The following is a 17587-nucleotide window of genomic DNA, read 5'->3' on the forward strand; positions in this document are numbered from 1 at the left end:
CGGCTCTCTCCGAGCACAAGAGGGGAAGAGGAGCCCGCTTGCTACCGCTGACGAGGCGTGGGTAGGTCGGGAGGACAGCGGGTCTCTAAAGGAGGAAAAAAAAAAGGGAAAGAAGCCTAGTCCCTCAGGAACACCTAAGAGAAACAGACTCCTTCCCAAAAGGTGTTCCCTCCGGGCCGGAGGAAACACAAAAACTGATGTGTGGTAGGGAGGCGCCTCCCTTTAAAGTCTGGAGGAAGAAGGTGTTTCCTAACGAGGAGGGTGGAGTCGCTATCTCTCAGGTGCTGTCCTGAAAGACGCCTTGGGAAAAAAGAAATAAAACAAAATTCCAGTATATATACACACCATGGTTTGTAGGCACTATAACTATAAAGGCACGGAACCTAATCAATATGTACTTATTGAGATTTTTTTTTATTTTTATCAAATGTAACAGTATACATTTTGGCCAAAATTTATGAAGACGTTTGATTTTATTGGATATGTTTTATAGCAGAAAGTAAAAAGTTTTTTTTTTTTTTTTTTTTTTTTTTTTTTCGTTTATTTTGCAAAAAATAAAAAACCCTGTGGTGATCAAATACCACAAAAAGAAAGCTTTATTTGTGTGAAAAAAAATTATATTTGGGTACAGCGTTGCATGATTGCGCAATTACCAGTTAAAGTAAGCTCAGTGCGGTATAGCGAAAAATGGTCTGGTCATGATGGGGGTAAAATCTTCCGGAGATCAAGTGGTTAAATATCAATTGGTTTATTCCAATTGTCAAACCATCTGTAGCGCTGCAGAAGCCAAAGGAGGTGACAACTGTTCCAGGTACAACTAACACCTTTTCCCATGCACCATGTAATAACCTACTAGGCTTCTATAGTACTTGTACTGCACCGGTTACTTCTGACAAGCCATTCCACTATTTCTTTGTTTTTCACAATGCTAATTAAATATTGAGGCTCGGTTCACACAGGGGGCGACACGACTTGCCGCGCTGCGACCTGCCGCGACCTCAGCGGCGACTTGCAAATGACTTCTGTATAGAAGTCAATGCAAGTCGCCCGAGGTCGCCCAAAAGTAGTAAAGGGACCTTTTTTCTAAGTCGGAGCGACTCGAGTCGCTCCTCTTAGAACGGTTCCGTAGTACAGAACGGGGGCGACTTGTCAGGTCGCGGCGTGGCAAGTCGTGCCGCCTCCTGTGTGAACCGAGCCTTAAGGTTTTATTAAACCTACAACAGTAAAATCAGTCCTATAAGCAGTCACTGAAAGAAGTCATAAGACTGCTATATATTGCTGATAAGAACGGTATTTAGCAGTTTATGTTTACTAAAATAATTGCATTTCAATGTTCTGTTTTCTCTGGGAGACCAGATATTGTGAATGCAGGGTCCTGGGTTTAGTAAAACTTTAAATAAAATCTCTTCATTGTAAGTACATAACTTTTTTTTAGACCTAGTGATGTAATCACTTGGCCTACGTAGTTCTCTATACTGTGCAGGCTGATTATGTCTGGTATGTAGTTTCCTGAAAACATCTCAGCACTCTGCCTCAGTACTCCTCTAAAGAGTCTACAACCCTAATGCAAGCAGCGCGTTGGCTCTTGGGAAAACATCTACAAATACAAAAACACGTTGATGGGTGGATGTCAGCCTAAAAGAATGGGCATTTATAGATAGACTGCTGTTGCATACAGACTGTCCTAGAAAATCCCACAAGTGATGCTGAGCCTCGATGGATTAACCACTTCCCGCCCGCCATATATCAGAATGACGTGGGCAAAGTGGTCAAATTATCCTTACTGGACGTCATATCGCATGCAGCAGGATAAGCCGGGGAACACATCGCGGCAATTGTTGGTGTTGTGTGCGACTCTGACACACCGCATCACTGATCTCGGTAAAGAGCCACTGACGCAGGCTCTTTGCTTTGTGATCAGCTGTGTCCAATCAGAGCTGATCACAGTGTAAACAGAAAGAGCCATTTATCGGCTTTTCCTCCACTCGTGCTGACAGATGCTAGTAAAGGAGAGCCGATCGGGTGCTCTCCTGACAGGGGGGGGGGGGCTGCGCTGATGATCAGTGCAGCCCTCCCTAGGATGCACACCAGGGATGACCACCAGCTATGCCCACCCATGACCACCAGGGTTGCCAATCAGTGCCCATTAGAGGTACCCATCAGTAATGCCTGCCAGTGCCTCCTCATCAGTGTTGCCTATAAGAGCTATCAGTGCTGCCTATAAGTGCCCAGTGTCACCTATCAGTGCTGCATATGAATGCCCATCAGTGCTGCATATCAGTGCCTCATCAGTGCCCATCAGTGAAGGAGAAAACATACTTGTTTACAAAATTTTAGAACAGAAACAAAGAAAAACTTTTTTTTTTTTTCAACATTTTTTTTTTTTTTTTTATTGGATTAGCAAAAAATAAATACCCCAAAGGTGATCAAATATCACAAAAAGAAAGCTCTTTTTTCGGGAATAAAATGATAAAACATTTGATTGGGTACAGTATTGCATGACTGTGCGATTGTCATTTAAAATGACAGCGCTGAAAGTAGGACTGGGCAGGATGGGGGGGAGTGCCCAATATTGAAGTGGTTCAATGACTGAAAGTGAAAGAGGCAACCGATGGACAGCCAAGGGACAGTCAGGCTGAGAAGAAAAGTGCTAGAAGATGCCAGATGTCCTAAAGCCCAATGGGCTCAATCTGACATGTTGCAGCTTTTAGGAAAGACTGTGAGAAGCCTACAGTGTCAGTGAAATTAAACTAAGCATTTTCAGTAGAGGAGGGGAGCCTGTACAACTGTGCAAAACTGGAGGTATCCTAGTGTTTTAAAAGAGCCCTTTAGCAAAGTGGTATAAGGGAGAAGGACCAAACCACTTGACAAGTCATTTCCTTCCTGTAGGCCTTTTCCATTAACCGCTTCTGTGTATGCACATAGTAATATTCCACTCACACATTATTCATATGATCATTCACACAACCAACTATTGATCCCAAAAACTGTGGGCCACATTTTCACATTCTCTGAACAGTGGAATGATACGCAAAAAATAAATAAACATTTTGATAAAAATCAACCACCGTGACTGAATAGAGAACAAAGCTGCATGTTTTTGGGTCATTCTAACAAAATTGCAATGTTAACACAAAAGCACCTTACAACAATTTTTTTCCACCATCTTCCAAAACACTTACGTGCAATTTTTCGTTTAACTGACAGAGTTTTCCGATGGAGTGCTTTCTTTTTCTGTGAATTACCCTCTTCCTCCAGCTCCTTAAAAAAAAAAAAAAAAGGCAATCTTTCAATGTTATAAAAGCCTACAGGAGAAAAGGCTATTATTTACTAAGGTCTTTGTCAGGTATAGAAAATAGCATGCTAAAATAAAATAACTTTCAGGTAAAATAATATTTAAATGTCACTATGTTTCCATGGTAACCATATCAATTGCATAGTAACAGAACATAATAAAGTCAGAAAAAAAAGCACACAAAAAGAAAATGACATTGTAATGAACGTGGAGGGAGGATGGTACTTTTCCAGCATACATAACATTGCAATCCTACTTGCATCTAAAGGATTTTGGACATTAACTATCACAGTACAAGCCTACACAAAAAAAAAAAAAAAAAAAAAAAAAAAAAACGCTATTCCTTTAGCCATACATCTTACATGTGCATAATTTTTTGCGTGGCTATTAAGTGAATATTTAGTTGTCAAACGCAATTCTCAGCAAAATTAATACTATTTTTCCAATGCTTACAACTTGTTCTGCTTAGACCTGTCAATGATTTCAATACCTAGTCTTCAATTACATTGACAGGCAGTGAAGGGACCTCACAAAACTAAATCCTAATAAAGAACTTTACGTAGGGTTAAAAGGGAAGTCATTCTTAGATTCCAAGCTCTTATGAGCAGGGCTCCCCGATTCCTTCTGTATCCAATTTTATTTCTAACTGTACTGTCTACCTGTTGTAAAGCGCTAAGTAAACTGTTGCCACTATATAAATCCTGTAGAATAACAACAACAACCTAATTACTAGAGATGCACTGAAATTTTGGCCTCCGAAACATAATCGGTAGAAAATGAGGTTATCAGCATTTTGCCAATAATGGCACCGAAAATACATGTGATTTAACCACCATTTTAGTGTGCTTATAGTGTATTTTTCATAGGTCACGTGACTCAAAAACCGCATCAAAAACGTAACATGGGTGCGTTATTGCTGCATTTCAATGGGGAGGTGCATATATGCTGTTTTTTTTTTAAATGACCATAAATGCAGCAAGCAGGATTTGTAACACCACAATGGAAGCACAATGGACCAGTGTGAAGATATATATAGTATTTAAAAGGGATACATGTTTCTTGAGATTTTCTTGCGCCAAAATGAATGAATATTTAGTTAGGCTAGGTTCACACGATACGATCAGACATTGCATGCGAGTCGCTCCACAATGCTGTGCAAATCACATGGGATGTCTGTGCAATGCAAATTCAGCCATACAAACTGTATGGCTGAAATCACATCGCATTAGCACTAAAATGGCGCAGGACCTTTTTTTTACTGCTCTGGAATCGGATTGCATGGGTGTTCAAACCCATGCAATCCGATTCTTGTACCATTTGACAGTTTGCACTGTGATCCAATCTGAAGGTGTCATTAACTCTCTATTGACAACCGCAGCGGTTCGCAGAAGGCAGTGGAAACTGCAGCAAGTGACATTCGATGCGGGAACCCGCACAAAAATCACACTGGTTCCCATAACACATGTGTGAACCCAGCCTAAAGTTCATGATATTAGTTAAAAAGTCAAATATAATGCAAACACATTTTACATACATACACATATTATATATATATATATATATATATATATATATATATATATATATATATATATATATATATGTGTGTGTGTTTCTGTTTTAAACTGTCATTTTCAGTTAAGTACATCCTGCATTTTCGGTTTCGGCACCAAAATTTCCATTCGGTGCACCTCTACTAATTACCTGATGGTATGTAAACCCAAATGCTAAAGTTGTATAAATAAGATTCTTTGCTTTGTAAATGTAGTTATGCAAGTTTTTTTATATTGGTGTAAATGATTAAAGTGAAACTAAAGTCTGGTTTAAAAATATATATTCTATTCATTTATGTATTCTTAAAGCAAAACTTTATCCAAAACTACGTGATATAAAACAATGTTTTTTTTAACAAGGAATATATATTCCACATTAATAATTATGCTACCAAAATGAGTGTGTGCTGTAAATTGCCCCCAACATTGCTCTTGTTTATTCGTGCAGGAGGCTGCCATTTTGCAGAAACCCAGAGCCCATGAGCAGCTGTAAATCTTTAGGCTCAGCATATCAGCATCTATTGGCTCTGGTTTTCGGCACAATGCTGGAAATGTAGAGCAAATTAGCATGCACAGAGCAGGGTAAGACATTGTATTACTGAATTTTAAACAGTATAGACAGTTATTTTTATGTTTTACCTAGCGATACCTGCAAAAGAAGCCAGCCTGAAGTGATCTAGCAGGAGTTAATTAACAAAAGTGCCACTTTAACTCAAAAAAGTACCTTCTATTGCTCCCAACCTCTTCCAAATTCCTTTTTTTTTTCTACTACTGTGATCCGACCTAGTGGAGGACCTACAGGAACGTAGCCACCCTACGTGGCCAACATACACCGCTCATTTGAAACAAATATTAGTGAGGGGGGGGGATTAGTAGAGGTTCAATAGACAACGCAGAATGCTACAAGGAGGCAAAAAACTAAGAAACTAGGTCATTAAAAAAATGGAGTACAGAGCTATTTAAGCCATTGTAACCCTTATAAAAAAAAAAAAAAGGGAAAAAAAAAGAATATTCATTTAAAGCATGGTAAACAGCATGGTGCTTGTGCAGTGTTTTGTGTCCCAGTCTATGCTGTAAAATACCTGGTTGATCCTGCCTGTTCCTGTGTCCCCCTGTGTGTATTGACCATGGTAATTATGGTTGCTAATTCATGATACCTTGGTCAGTTTATGTGCCTCCGTCATCTGGCTGTGTTCAGAGTCGCCCCCCCCCCCATTCCCCGTCAGTTTCTGACCATGGTGCAGTGTCTTTTTTAAATCATGCAGCTAAATACCTTCTTTCACATAACTGGTCTGTGGTCACGTGACCTCCCAGCTGACATCAGTGGAGAATTTCAGTCACTCCCACAGTCCTCAGCTTGAGGAAGGAGATCGGCGAGTGGTCACGTGACTGGTGATGTAAAAGAAGGTATTTAGCTGCACGATTTTAAAAGACACTGCAAAGTATATCTTGTTATTACAGAGGGGCTGCCAGTATTTGTAATCACTAGAGTAATAACCACTTTAAGTAAAAGATGTATATGGATGATTTTCGTGGGAAATTAGAAGATCATTTAGTGTCATTTTAATAAATACCCACAGAAGATCTGATTCGTTCTCCAATATGTTTGTCACAACCTACCTGCCAAGTTCCTTCAAAATCTGTGTGCAAGTGTACCTAGAAGCTGGTTTGAAGCCAAAGGGTGGTCACACCAAATATCGAGTTGATTTGGAGTAACGCTCCTCTTTTAAAAACTCTAGTAAAAGCTACTTTAAAGGAAAAGGAAAATGAGGTGGATCTTCCATGTAAGATGAGTAGAAGATGTGGGAGAGCCAACAGACGGGCAATGGAATATTTTAAAAAGGTAAGGGATCTAATATCCTTGTCCCCGTCACAAAAATTGACACAGATCTTTATAATACATAGGGCATATTGTACACCACGGAAATGATGTCTGTCTGTCAAGTCCAAGGTGTGGGGATTCATCTACATGTTCTGGAGATGCCATAAATTTTAAATTATCGGTATATTTGTATGAGGAGGACGTAGTAGATACAATAAGTTCAGCATTTGGAGTAACTGTTGGAAAAATCTAAACTATGTATGTTGGGGTATATGGAGCATTAAGTAGCATTAAAGTACAGCAGACCGCACTTTTTTCCACTGCAACATAGTGCAAGGCAACTTAACACCCTGCACTGCATGGTGCCCAATATACAGTGGTGTGAAAAAGTGTTTGCCCCCCTTCCTCATTTCCTGTTCCTTTGCATGTTTGTCACACTTAAGTGTTTCGGAACATCAAACCAATTTAAACAATAGTCAAGGACAACACAAGTAAACACAAAATGCAATTTGTAAATGAAGGTGTTTATTATTAAAGGTGAAAAAAAATCCAAACCATCATGGCCCTGTGTGAAAAGTGATTGCCCCCTAAACCTAATAACTGGTTGGGCCACCCTTAGCAGCAACAACTGCAACCAAGCGTTTGCGATAACGTGTAATGAGGCTTTTACAGCGTCCTGGAGGAATTTTGGCGCACTCATCTTTGCAGAATTGTCCTAATTCAGTTACATTAGAGGGTTTTCGAGCATCAACTGCCTTTTTAAGGTCATACCACAACATCTCAATAGGATTCAGGTCAGGACTTTGGCTAGGCCACTCCAAAGTCTTCATTTTGTTTTTCTTCAGCCATTCGGTGGTGGACTTGCTGGTGTGTTTAGGATCATTATCCTGCTGCAGAACCCAAGTTCGTTTCAGCTTGAGTACACGAACAGATGGTCGGACATTCTCCTTCAGGATCTCTTGGTAGACAGCAGAATTCATAGTTCCTTTTATCACGGCAAGTCTTCCAGGTCCTGAAGCAGCAAGACAGCCCCAGACCATCACACTACCACCACCATATTTTACTGTTGGTATAATGTTCTTTTTATGAAATGCAGTGTTCCTTCTACGCCAGATATACTTGGACACACACCTTCCAAAGAGTTCCACTTTTGTCTCATCGGTCCACAGAATGTTGTCCCAAAAGTCTTGGGGATCTTCAAGATGTGTTGTGGAGAAATTGAGACGAGCTTTGATGTTCTTTTTGCTCAGCAGTGGTTTTCTCCTTGGAACTCTGCCATGCAGGCCATTTTTGCCCAGTCTTTTCCTGATGGTGGAGGCATGAACGCTGACCTTAACTGAGGCAAGTGAGGCCTGCAGTTCCTTGGACGTTGTTGTGGGGTCTTTTGTGACCTCTTGGATGAGTCGTCGCTGCGCTCTTGGGGTAATTTTGGGCGGCCGGCCACTCCTGGGAAGGTTCACCACTGTTCCATGTCTTCGCCATTTGTGGATAACGGCTCTCACTGTGGTTTGCTGGATTCCCAAAGCTTTGGAAATGGCTTTATAACCCTTTCCAGACTGATAGATCTCAATTACTTTCTTTCTCAATTGTTCCTGAATTTCTTTGGGTCTCGGCATGATGTGTAGCTTTTAAGGATCTTCTGGTGGACCTTACTGTGTCAAGCAGCTCCTATTTAAGTGATGCCTTGATTGTGAACAGGTGTGGCAATAATCAGGCCTGGGTGTGGCTAGAGAAATTGAACTCAGGTGTGGACAACCACAGTTATAGTATGTTTTAACAAGGGGGGCAATCACTTTTTCACACAGGGCCATGATGGTTTGGATTTTTTTTCACCTTTAATAATAAACACCTTCATTTACAAACTGCATTTTGTGTTTACTTGTGTTGTCCTTGACTATTGTTTAAATTGGTTTGAGGTTCCGAAACACTTAAGTGTGACAAACATGCAAAGGAACAGGAAATGAGGAAGGGGGCAAACACTTTTTCACACCACTGTAACTTAAAGAGGGTGTAAAGGCTGAAGGTTTTTTACCTTGAGCCCTGGTTCACACTAATACGATGTAGGAAACCTACAAGATTCTTACATTTCCCCACACTGAATTCCAAACCGCGCCCGTGCTTTCTGCTGCAGGTGTAATGTTAGATTAGCGAAACCCCGAAAAACAGAGCGCAAAAGCAGTGCAATTACCAGAATCAGAATGTATGGCTGAAATAAAACTGCACAGACATCGCATGTGAGGTGCACAGGAATGCGGTGTGACTCCTGTGTGGATCACATGCGTTTTTTCCATGTACCAGTGTGGACCTAGGCTCATGCATTGTATGCATACAAGTGAAAAAAGCAGTGTGCTGCCCCCCCCACCCCCCTTATACCTACCTGAGCCCCCTCTCGATTCAGCGATGTGCATGGGAGCTTTAGCTGTGCCAGGTCTCCAACTCCTCATTGACAGCCAGTGAGCCAATGAGAAGAGAACAGCAGGCCGTGGTTCTGTGTGTCTTATGGACGCATAGAGTGGGGTGGAGGGAGTGAGCATGCACCAGTGCTCCCACAGCAGGTGCCTTACGATTGGGGTGCACTGGTCAAGGGGGAGAAGCCAGGAGCGCCGGCAGGGGACCAGAGAAGAGGATCTCTTCTCAGCGGTTGGTGTGAATAGACCCTGGCCGCGCTGCCACTGACAGTTGTCGGTCACTATTCACAGCTTGGAGCCGGTAGGGCAGGCTCCTATTCACCTTATCAAAGTGACGGCTGATGGCAAGGGGGTTAGAATTTAAAAATGCTTAATTTAATGAACACAAGCTAAAAGACAGAATTTTAATACTGTTTCTGTGTTATATCTTCATCATCAACTGGCATTTAAAACAAACAGGAGGACTGGGGGTTGGGACTTTGAATGAAGCAAGCAGGTGTAAAACATTTACATTTATTGGAAAATCAGTGGTAAGTTACATGAGGGCAATCAAGAGTACACAAAGAAAACAAATATATTCCATTCAATGGATAAACATACAGCAATGACAATTGACCACTAATAATACAAAATCACATGTTACAAGTGATCATTGAATAAGTAAAAAATATAGTTGGCATAAAACATGGCATATAGTAGCTCTATGCATTTCGTGGATTCATCCACTCTTCCGGACCATGCACATGGAAAACTGAATGTTGTAGTATAATAATAACAAGAATATCTGTAAGGTCTGAACCTGTCACGGAAAGGAGGAGATTAAAATGATTAGAAGTAATATTACCTAGGATAAACCCCCCAAAACCACTCTCAAAAGTACTTACTTTATCTGTATCTATGCAGTAGCAATGTGCCAACATGAATCAGAATAACCCCGTAGGGGTATCACTGCTGGGAGCTGAGGTGGTTAAGGCAGACCAGGACAGGACAAAGATGGTTCCCAAGAAAGGAAATTTCAAAAAATAATAAATGGTCAAAAATGACCATGAGTGCTGAGAACAAAAGTGAGATTATAAAATAGATTGGAAACTCATATTGTGTGGTACAATGGGTCATATGTCCTAAACTTGGTCAAGGATAGGATAATGAGATGCTAATGAGTGTATAGGTAAGGTTAGTGAGAGTAGAAAATGAAGAATATTAAGAAACCATATCAACCAAAGAGATTGGGTAAGATAAAATAAAGGTGCAGCATAAATCAATGGTGAAGAAGTAAGATCAATTTATCTAATAAACACTTTAGTGTTGAGTGATCCACAAGTGCAAATAAAAAGCTGCATTTGTATTATTAGTGGTCAATTGTCGTTGCTGTATGTTTATCCATTGAATGGAATATATTGGTTTTCTTGGTGTACTCATGATTACCCTCATGTAACTTACCACTGGTTTTCCAATAAATTTAAATGTCTTACATCTGCTTGCGTCATTCAAAGTCCCAACCCCCAGTCATCCTGTTTGTTTTAATTAGATAGGGATGGAGGCAACTGTCCTTATCCGGTCACCGCCTCATTTAAAGTCCCAACGTTCTCTTTATCTACTGGCACTAGTCAATTCGGTCTTGTATTCATAATGGTTTCATACAGTTTATACCATTTGTTTAAAAAAATTAAAAAAAATGTCTGAACACTGGGCATTCAATTGTAAGCATGCGCTAATGTGAACATCTAAATGTTCTGTCAATATATACAATATACGTACTGTATTGGCCAAAGGCCATGCGTCCCGGGCAACAGGCTCTCTTTGTGCAGCTAGTCCAGGGCCCTTTAAGAGAGGCAGCTGGTAATACAGCAGAGGGCCAATAAAGAGGAGTTAAAGTGGAAGTAAACCCATCGATTTAAACAGTTAAAAAAAAAAAAAAAAGGCATGCCGGGAATGCTAACTGCACATTGGCTGAAAGCACAGCCAAACCATCAAACCATCCAATGGCTGGTGTCATAACGAATCACATGTGCAGCACCATAGAAGTTGAAGATTAGACAGAGGCAAAGATGGCAGCTTCCTTGGCTGAAAACGATAGGGGAGTTTACTTCCACTTTAAGGAGAAAGAGACATGCCATGCACATGTGTGCTGGCTGGGTTCTGTGGTGGCAATCTGTCTGATGTTAATGCAAGCCTGTTTTTGTTGTGCTTTGGGCTCATATTACCCCGCCAAGGAGTATTGGAAATCGCCTTTTTGCTGTTACGGACTGTTTGCTGCAGTGAAGCTCTTTTTTTGTTAACCTGTTTTGTTTGAAAAAGCCTCTGTCCTGAAATCTCACTCACCCCAAAGATAAACCGTACGCAAACATGCATGTTTGTACTGAAATCAGACATCTGGTACTTTTAAGACAAGACGTGAAATAGTAGCACTCATACTTCAACAGCAGCACCGCTTTATAATATATATTAAAAGTGAATTTTAGTGACAACTGCCAAGATTATTAAAAATAAAGGGAAAAAAAAAAAAGAGAACGCAATTCAAGGTCTGCAGTGAAAAACACAACAGTGGCGCCATCTAGAGGCTAAATAAAACATTACTTTTTTTTCCCAGCAGATTGTCTGATATTATAATTCAAGTAAGTCTCTCACCGCTGCTCGAGCATCTCATTTTTTAAATGGCACAGCTGACTTCCTGTGTTTATCATTTAATGAATAAGAAATTTAATAATTGCTCTTGCAGACCATTAAAATGCAAACACTGCTTCCAAAGTACATGCATATTCTGCCTTGAAGCTCCCAAGTGTTCCTTTAACACATTTCATATGCTTAGCAGTTTCTCTGTTCTCCTATATCAACCAAATTCCTAAAGGATTCCTGCTATAAACGGCATAAACTTTAAAATTCTGCAAATTCTTAATCATCTGCGTCAGTGGAAATGCAATAGCGGTTTAAAAAAATGGGATACACTTGGCTGGCCAGGGTTTCCCATTCAACTCAAGGAACCAAAACGTGGATGGAGTAGAAATGGTTCCCATAAGTTGTTAAAAAGTGTAGACTGATCCTTGTATGTGAAGCCAGAGAAAGAAAGAAATCCCAAGCTCATCCTCCCGCTTTTGTGTAACGGAAAACAAAAGTGCGATTCCTACACGTGCTGCTGTCCTCCAGGCATACCAGGATTGGTGTGCCTCTTTTGTTAAATGCTACACAAGGGATGTGTTGCTACATTTACACATTCTGAACAAACACAGTTGATCAGATTTTATGCTTCCAAGTCAACAAAAACTATCCTAGTACAGCTTTTGGTTTTATCTTTCAAATCCTTTGAAAGCACAGCTTTAGAGCACCATTCTTTGTTTTATACAGGCCCTTGCAGATGTGCAAAAACAACTTATCAGCATGCCAAATATTTTTTGCACATAAAAAGTAAAATATATAAAGCATATTTATTAAAAAGAGGAACTGAACCCTAAAAAAAAAAAAAAAAAAAAAAAAAAATCAGACAGAGGGAATAGGACTGGTCATTAGTATTGCCTGTGGTCTCCCTGCAGCTAAGCTATCCTGACTACTGTCTTACCATTACTTGTTCGGCATTAACTCTGTGTGGAGGCGGCTTGCAGTCAGAGAGTAGCAGTGCCTCTTAAATCTTACACTCTAGACAAGCGGTAGTCAACTTTCTTGATATGGAGAACCTCAAGTGCGGCCCCTGACATCACCAAAAAGGGCTGCACATAAAATTCAATGTTAGACAGCAGACACCCAACAGGATATACAGTAAAACCTTGGACTGCGAGAATAATTCGTTCCAGAAACATGCTTGTAATCCAAAAGCACTTGTATATCAAAGCAAATTATCCCATAAGAAACAATAGAAACTCAAATGATTCGTTCCACAACCATTTATTCATAAGTCCTTCGGTCTATAATCCACATAAAAAGATTATAGCAATGTGACCAGGTTAAATAACTATAAAATGTCCATCCACAAATGGCAACCTCCACAAGGGGATTAGAAACAAAAATTCCACAGGAGCTACAGAGTATAAAAGAGAAGAGAGGCACCTCTAAGTGTAGCAATATGTTGCTAAATGCTGTACCTTCAATAAATGTAACCATATTGCTACACTTCGAGGTGCCTCTCTTCTCTTCTATACACAGTTGTGACATGAAGCTACTTGTATATCAAGACATCGCTTGTATATCAAGTCAAAATGTAATAAAAAATGTTGCTGGTCTTGCAAAACACTCTCAAACCAATTTACTCTCAATCCAATGTTTTACTGTAGTTAAAGTGTTTGTGAAGGTCAAAAATGTTCTTCTATAGTTCCCTGTGGTATATAACACTAAGTTCCCCAGTGGATGTAATTTTTAAAAATATGTGGTAATATTGGCTTACTTCAGAGCGCCGTTCGGTGTTCAGCTGACCGCCCGCCGGTGTCCTCTACCAATCTGATAGCTGCAAGAAGAGGTGCTGGGAAACCCCCGCTGCCATCAACCGAGATGAGGAGAGGAGGAGATCGGTGGGCGGTCACATGAGCTCTGAAGTAAGCTATTATACTGCATATTTATAAAAATTACATCTACTGGGAAGCTTAATACTATCTAATAGATGGAACTATAGAAGAAAAACAGAGGGTTTTTTTTTAGAGCAGGAGGGGAGGATCGGTGATACAGGGGGGCAAATTATACAGCACAAGCACTGTGCAGTATAACATGCTTTAAAGAAACAAAATAAAAATTATATATATATAATTTATTTATTTTTTGGGGGGTTAACAAACACTTTATGGGCATGATATAGAAGACGTCAGACTGTGGACTGAATACGAGATATGGTCAGAGACTGTGGACTGAATACAAGATATGGTCAGAGGCTGCAGACACGATATGGGAACCGATACAGGAGATGATCAGAGGCTGCAGACACGATACGGAAGATGGTTAGAGGCTGCAGACAAGATATGAGAGATGGTCCTAACAGGCCCATCTTTAGCTCAGGTGTACAGTGGAGTTGGAATGCACAGCTAAAGTTGTTGTAAAGTCTGAAGGTTTTTTACCTTCATGCATTCAATGTATAAAAGGTAAAAAACCTTCAGTATGCAGATCCCCCTTCCCCAGTCCCCCCTTATACTTACCTGAGCCTGATTTCGATCCAGCAATGTGCACATGAGCAGCTGCTGTTCCAGCTCTCTGTCTCCAAATAAGAGCAGGAGCCATTGAGAGTGAGGATGGAGCTAGGGTGGGGCCGAGCCCCGCTTTATGCGACTTATGGACCCACAGAATGGGGCTCAGGAGAGAGCATGCATGAGTGCCCCCATAGCAAGTGGTATACTATGTGGGCACCCAGCAGGAAAGAGGGAAAGAGGAGCCAGGAGCTCCGGCGGGGGACCTGAGAAGAGGATCAGGGTTGCAACCATTGCACAGGGCAAGTATATATAAAATGTTTGTTTTTTTACTTTTGAGGCTTTAGTATTACTAATAGTATACACTTCATGCCAGTACTGAGTCAATTTTGGGCATCGCCAAGGCAATTTGAATAAGATCTCCTTGTTTTGTAGTACATTTAGGACACAAACGGGAGTCTATATGAGAAAGCAGTCCAATCTTCAGGCGTTTCCAGTATATTCTGTGCGGGTGAAATAATTGTGTAAGGCCTCAATGTGAAAATATTTCGGTCCTCTCCACAGGGGGTTTTCCTGTGGATTGTAATGGACTGAGAAGGGTGTGGAGAGAAATGCAGAAGGTTATGGGGGTACAGAAAGGGACATGCTGTGTGTAGAATTTATTCCTGGGAACTACTCTGAGGAATAGGTTTGTGATAATCAGCCAGTGGATTGCCAGGCCTCAAATTTCAGTCCTGTTTCACGATCCTTGACAGTCAGTAAAGTAAATGGTGGAGTTGGAGATATCTAAAGAACATCCTGGGTAGAGATGGACTTGGGCGTGTTTGAAATCCCACATGCCCGCTCCCACCAGGAAGCCGACACTGCAGACGGTGAATCACAGGCAATGAGGCATTTCCCGAGCTGTGCAACTGCGAATCAGGAAATGTCTCACTGCCTGTGATTAGCCACGTGTAGTGTCGGCTTCCTGGCTGGACCGAGCATGTGGGATTTTGAAACACGGCCGAGCCCATCTCTATTCCTGGGTGAGAAAACTTCATCTGTAGTTGTTCGAAGGATTTGCATGTATTAGTGTTATTAAGCTGGGAGAGGGGGAGTAATGACAAGTTTCATAATTCACAGCTATCCAGATCAATCAACTGTTTGCCCTTGTACACACGGTCGGACATTCCGACGGAAAATGTCAGATCGGACCGTGTTGTCGGATAATCCGACTGTGTGTGGGCTCCATCGGACTGTTTCCGTCAGAATATCAGACGGACAAAGTTTTAGAGCTGAGCTATAGAATGTAGAGAATTCCGATCGGACAAAGTGCCACGCATGCTCAGATCAAATTCCTAGACCAAAGCTATTGGCTACTAGCCTGAATGTAGTCCCGTCGTAATGAAATAACGTCATGTTACGTACGATCGGATTTTCCGACAACTTTGTCCTACCGTGTGTATGCAACACAAGTTTTGGACAAAATCCAGAATAATTCGAATAAAACTCCAAACCTTGTTCTTCTGTGGGGATTTGTATGATCACCCCCTGAGCTATTAATCGGTCTAGTGCCCGAAACAGAGATAGTCTTTTCCCTGGATCTTTGGGGATGTTTGACCTCCAGAAACGATACGGTGGAAAGTCCTGAAATTCCAGCTTTTACCCCAGAGTTACTGTGGAGATGACCCACCTGTCCTGAATTTCCTCTTGCCAGACTTCTGAAAACTGCAGAAGTCTTTCCCCCACCCTGGCGAGGGGGGAGGGGGGCACCCCTTCATAATGAGGCTTAAGGATTCTGTTTTGCAAGTTTCCGGCCCCAAGACTTCTTTTGAGCCTGGGCCTGACCCCGAGGTTTTCCTCTAGAGTCTGACAGCGGAGGGTGTCGCCACTGTCTAGGGGCGGAAGCCTCTGATGCAAGAGAAGAGCCCATTTAAATGAAGGGCGTTTATACTTTGTTTTGACTGGCAAAAGAGTACTTTTCCCACTAGAAATTGTATTTGTCTAAATCATGCCCAAATAGCCAATCCCCATAAAAAAAAGGGAACCCAGTCAGGAGCTTTTTACATGGTGCTTCGGCTGACCAATTTTTTTAACCACAAGGAAAAAATATATAAATAAAAATCGCTGATCACCGCCATTACTAGTACAACAAAAAAAAAATAAAAAATCAATAAAAATGCCATAAAAATTATCTCCTATTTTGTAGACGCTATAACTTTTGCGCAAACCAATCAATAAACGCTTATTGCGATATTTTTTTTACCAAAAATATGTAGAATACATATCGGCCTAAACTGAGGGAAAAATATTTTTTTGATATATTTTTGGGGGTATTTATTATAGAAAAATGTAAAAAACAATGCTTTTTTTCCAAAATTGTCGCTATTTTTTTGTTTATAGCACAAAAAATTTAAACCGCAGAGGTGATCAAATACCACCAAAAGAAAGCTCTATTTGTGGGGGGAAAAAAAAAAAAGGGCATACATTTTGTTTGGGAGCCACATCACACGACAACGCAATTGTCAGTTAAAGCACGCAGTGCCGAAGTGCTATGGTCAGGAAGGTGGTAAATTCTTCCGGGGCTGAAGTGGTTGAAGAAGAAATCATAGGTGGACTCTTTTGTTCCTAAGTTTCTTCCCTTACCCTATCTCCGCCTTGCTGATTTAACAGTCAATCCAACCTTCCCCCATCACAGCGGGCTGAGTTTAGCAAACCTTCAAGGACTGTGTCCCTTTTTATTGGGGTTGCACACCCTTGGACCTGTTAAAGCACCCCGCCAGGAAAAGCTTTTAGGTAATGTAGCATGACCAAAGCCCTGCGTCCTGGGGTCCAGCCCTCAAAGAGAAGCGTTACAGGCAAAACCTTGTGCTTGGTATATGAGGCATCGGTACCACCCACTTTGGCTTCAGTGGCACTTTGTATGGATCTGGTCTGTGGAGGCTATTTAAATTCAGCATGGATCCCTCCTGAAGCTCCTCAGAGCACATCCTCACTCATGACCAACACCTTAGACACTGGCGAAAAAACTGAAGTACTCCTAGTAGGAGGAAGGGTTATATAGGGAGTCAACTTCCTTTATTGAGTGTCCATCACCTGAAGATGCCTATATACCCATTAAGTTATTAATTAAGTTCTGTGTCCCACGATGTACAATAAAGAAACATAGTGTGAAGGGCCCTAAGGACTCATTCACACATAATGACCTGCATCTTCCCATACTGGATCAGCACTAGGCACTGCATGTCCCTTTACTGCGCCACAGTGTGAATATGTGATTGCAGTGCCACTCTGTTACAAAAAAAAAGGGTTTGATACCCAAACATTTCATATCCTTGATATGTGCCTGCTGTACCATGTACTTGAAAGAAAGTACACTGTTCACTTTGTATTGCCTCCCTTGTGTGAAAGCCCTGGTATTCCTGCCAGCC

General features: G+C 41.1%; 1 protein-coding gene across 10 annotated transcripts in view; it reads right to left on the reverse strand.

Moving 5' to 3' along the window:
- Positions 1-17587, reverse strand: part of UIMC1 (ubiquitin interaction motif containing 1) — a 230674-nt gene that overhangs the window by 198172 nt on the left and 14915 nt on the right. For all 10 annotated transcript variants that reach the window (XR_013270846.1, XR_013270844.1, XR_013270849.1 and 7 more), the window contains exon 3: positions 3183-3261. Coding sequence is in view for 4 of the 10 variants with exons in the window: in XM_077472483.1 (XP_077328609.1) it covers positions 3183-3261 (79 nt within the window). In the remaining 6 variants the exon portion in view is untranslated. The remainder of the gene's footprint in view (positions 1-3182; positions 3262-17587) is intronic.

The sequence above is a fragment of the Lithobates pipiens genome, unplaced genomic scaffold (assembly GCF_037356315.1).
Source record: "Lithobates pipiens isolate NorthernLeopardFrog02 unplaced genomic scaffold, aLitPip1_a1.2 Scaffold_8, whole genome shotgun sequence".
In the NCBI taxonomy this organism is placed as follows: Eukaryota; Metazoa; Chordata; class Amphibia; order Anura; family Ranidae; genus Lithobates; species Lithobates pipiens.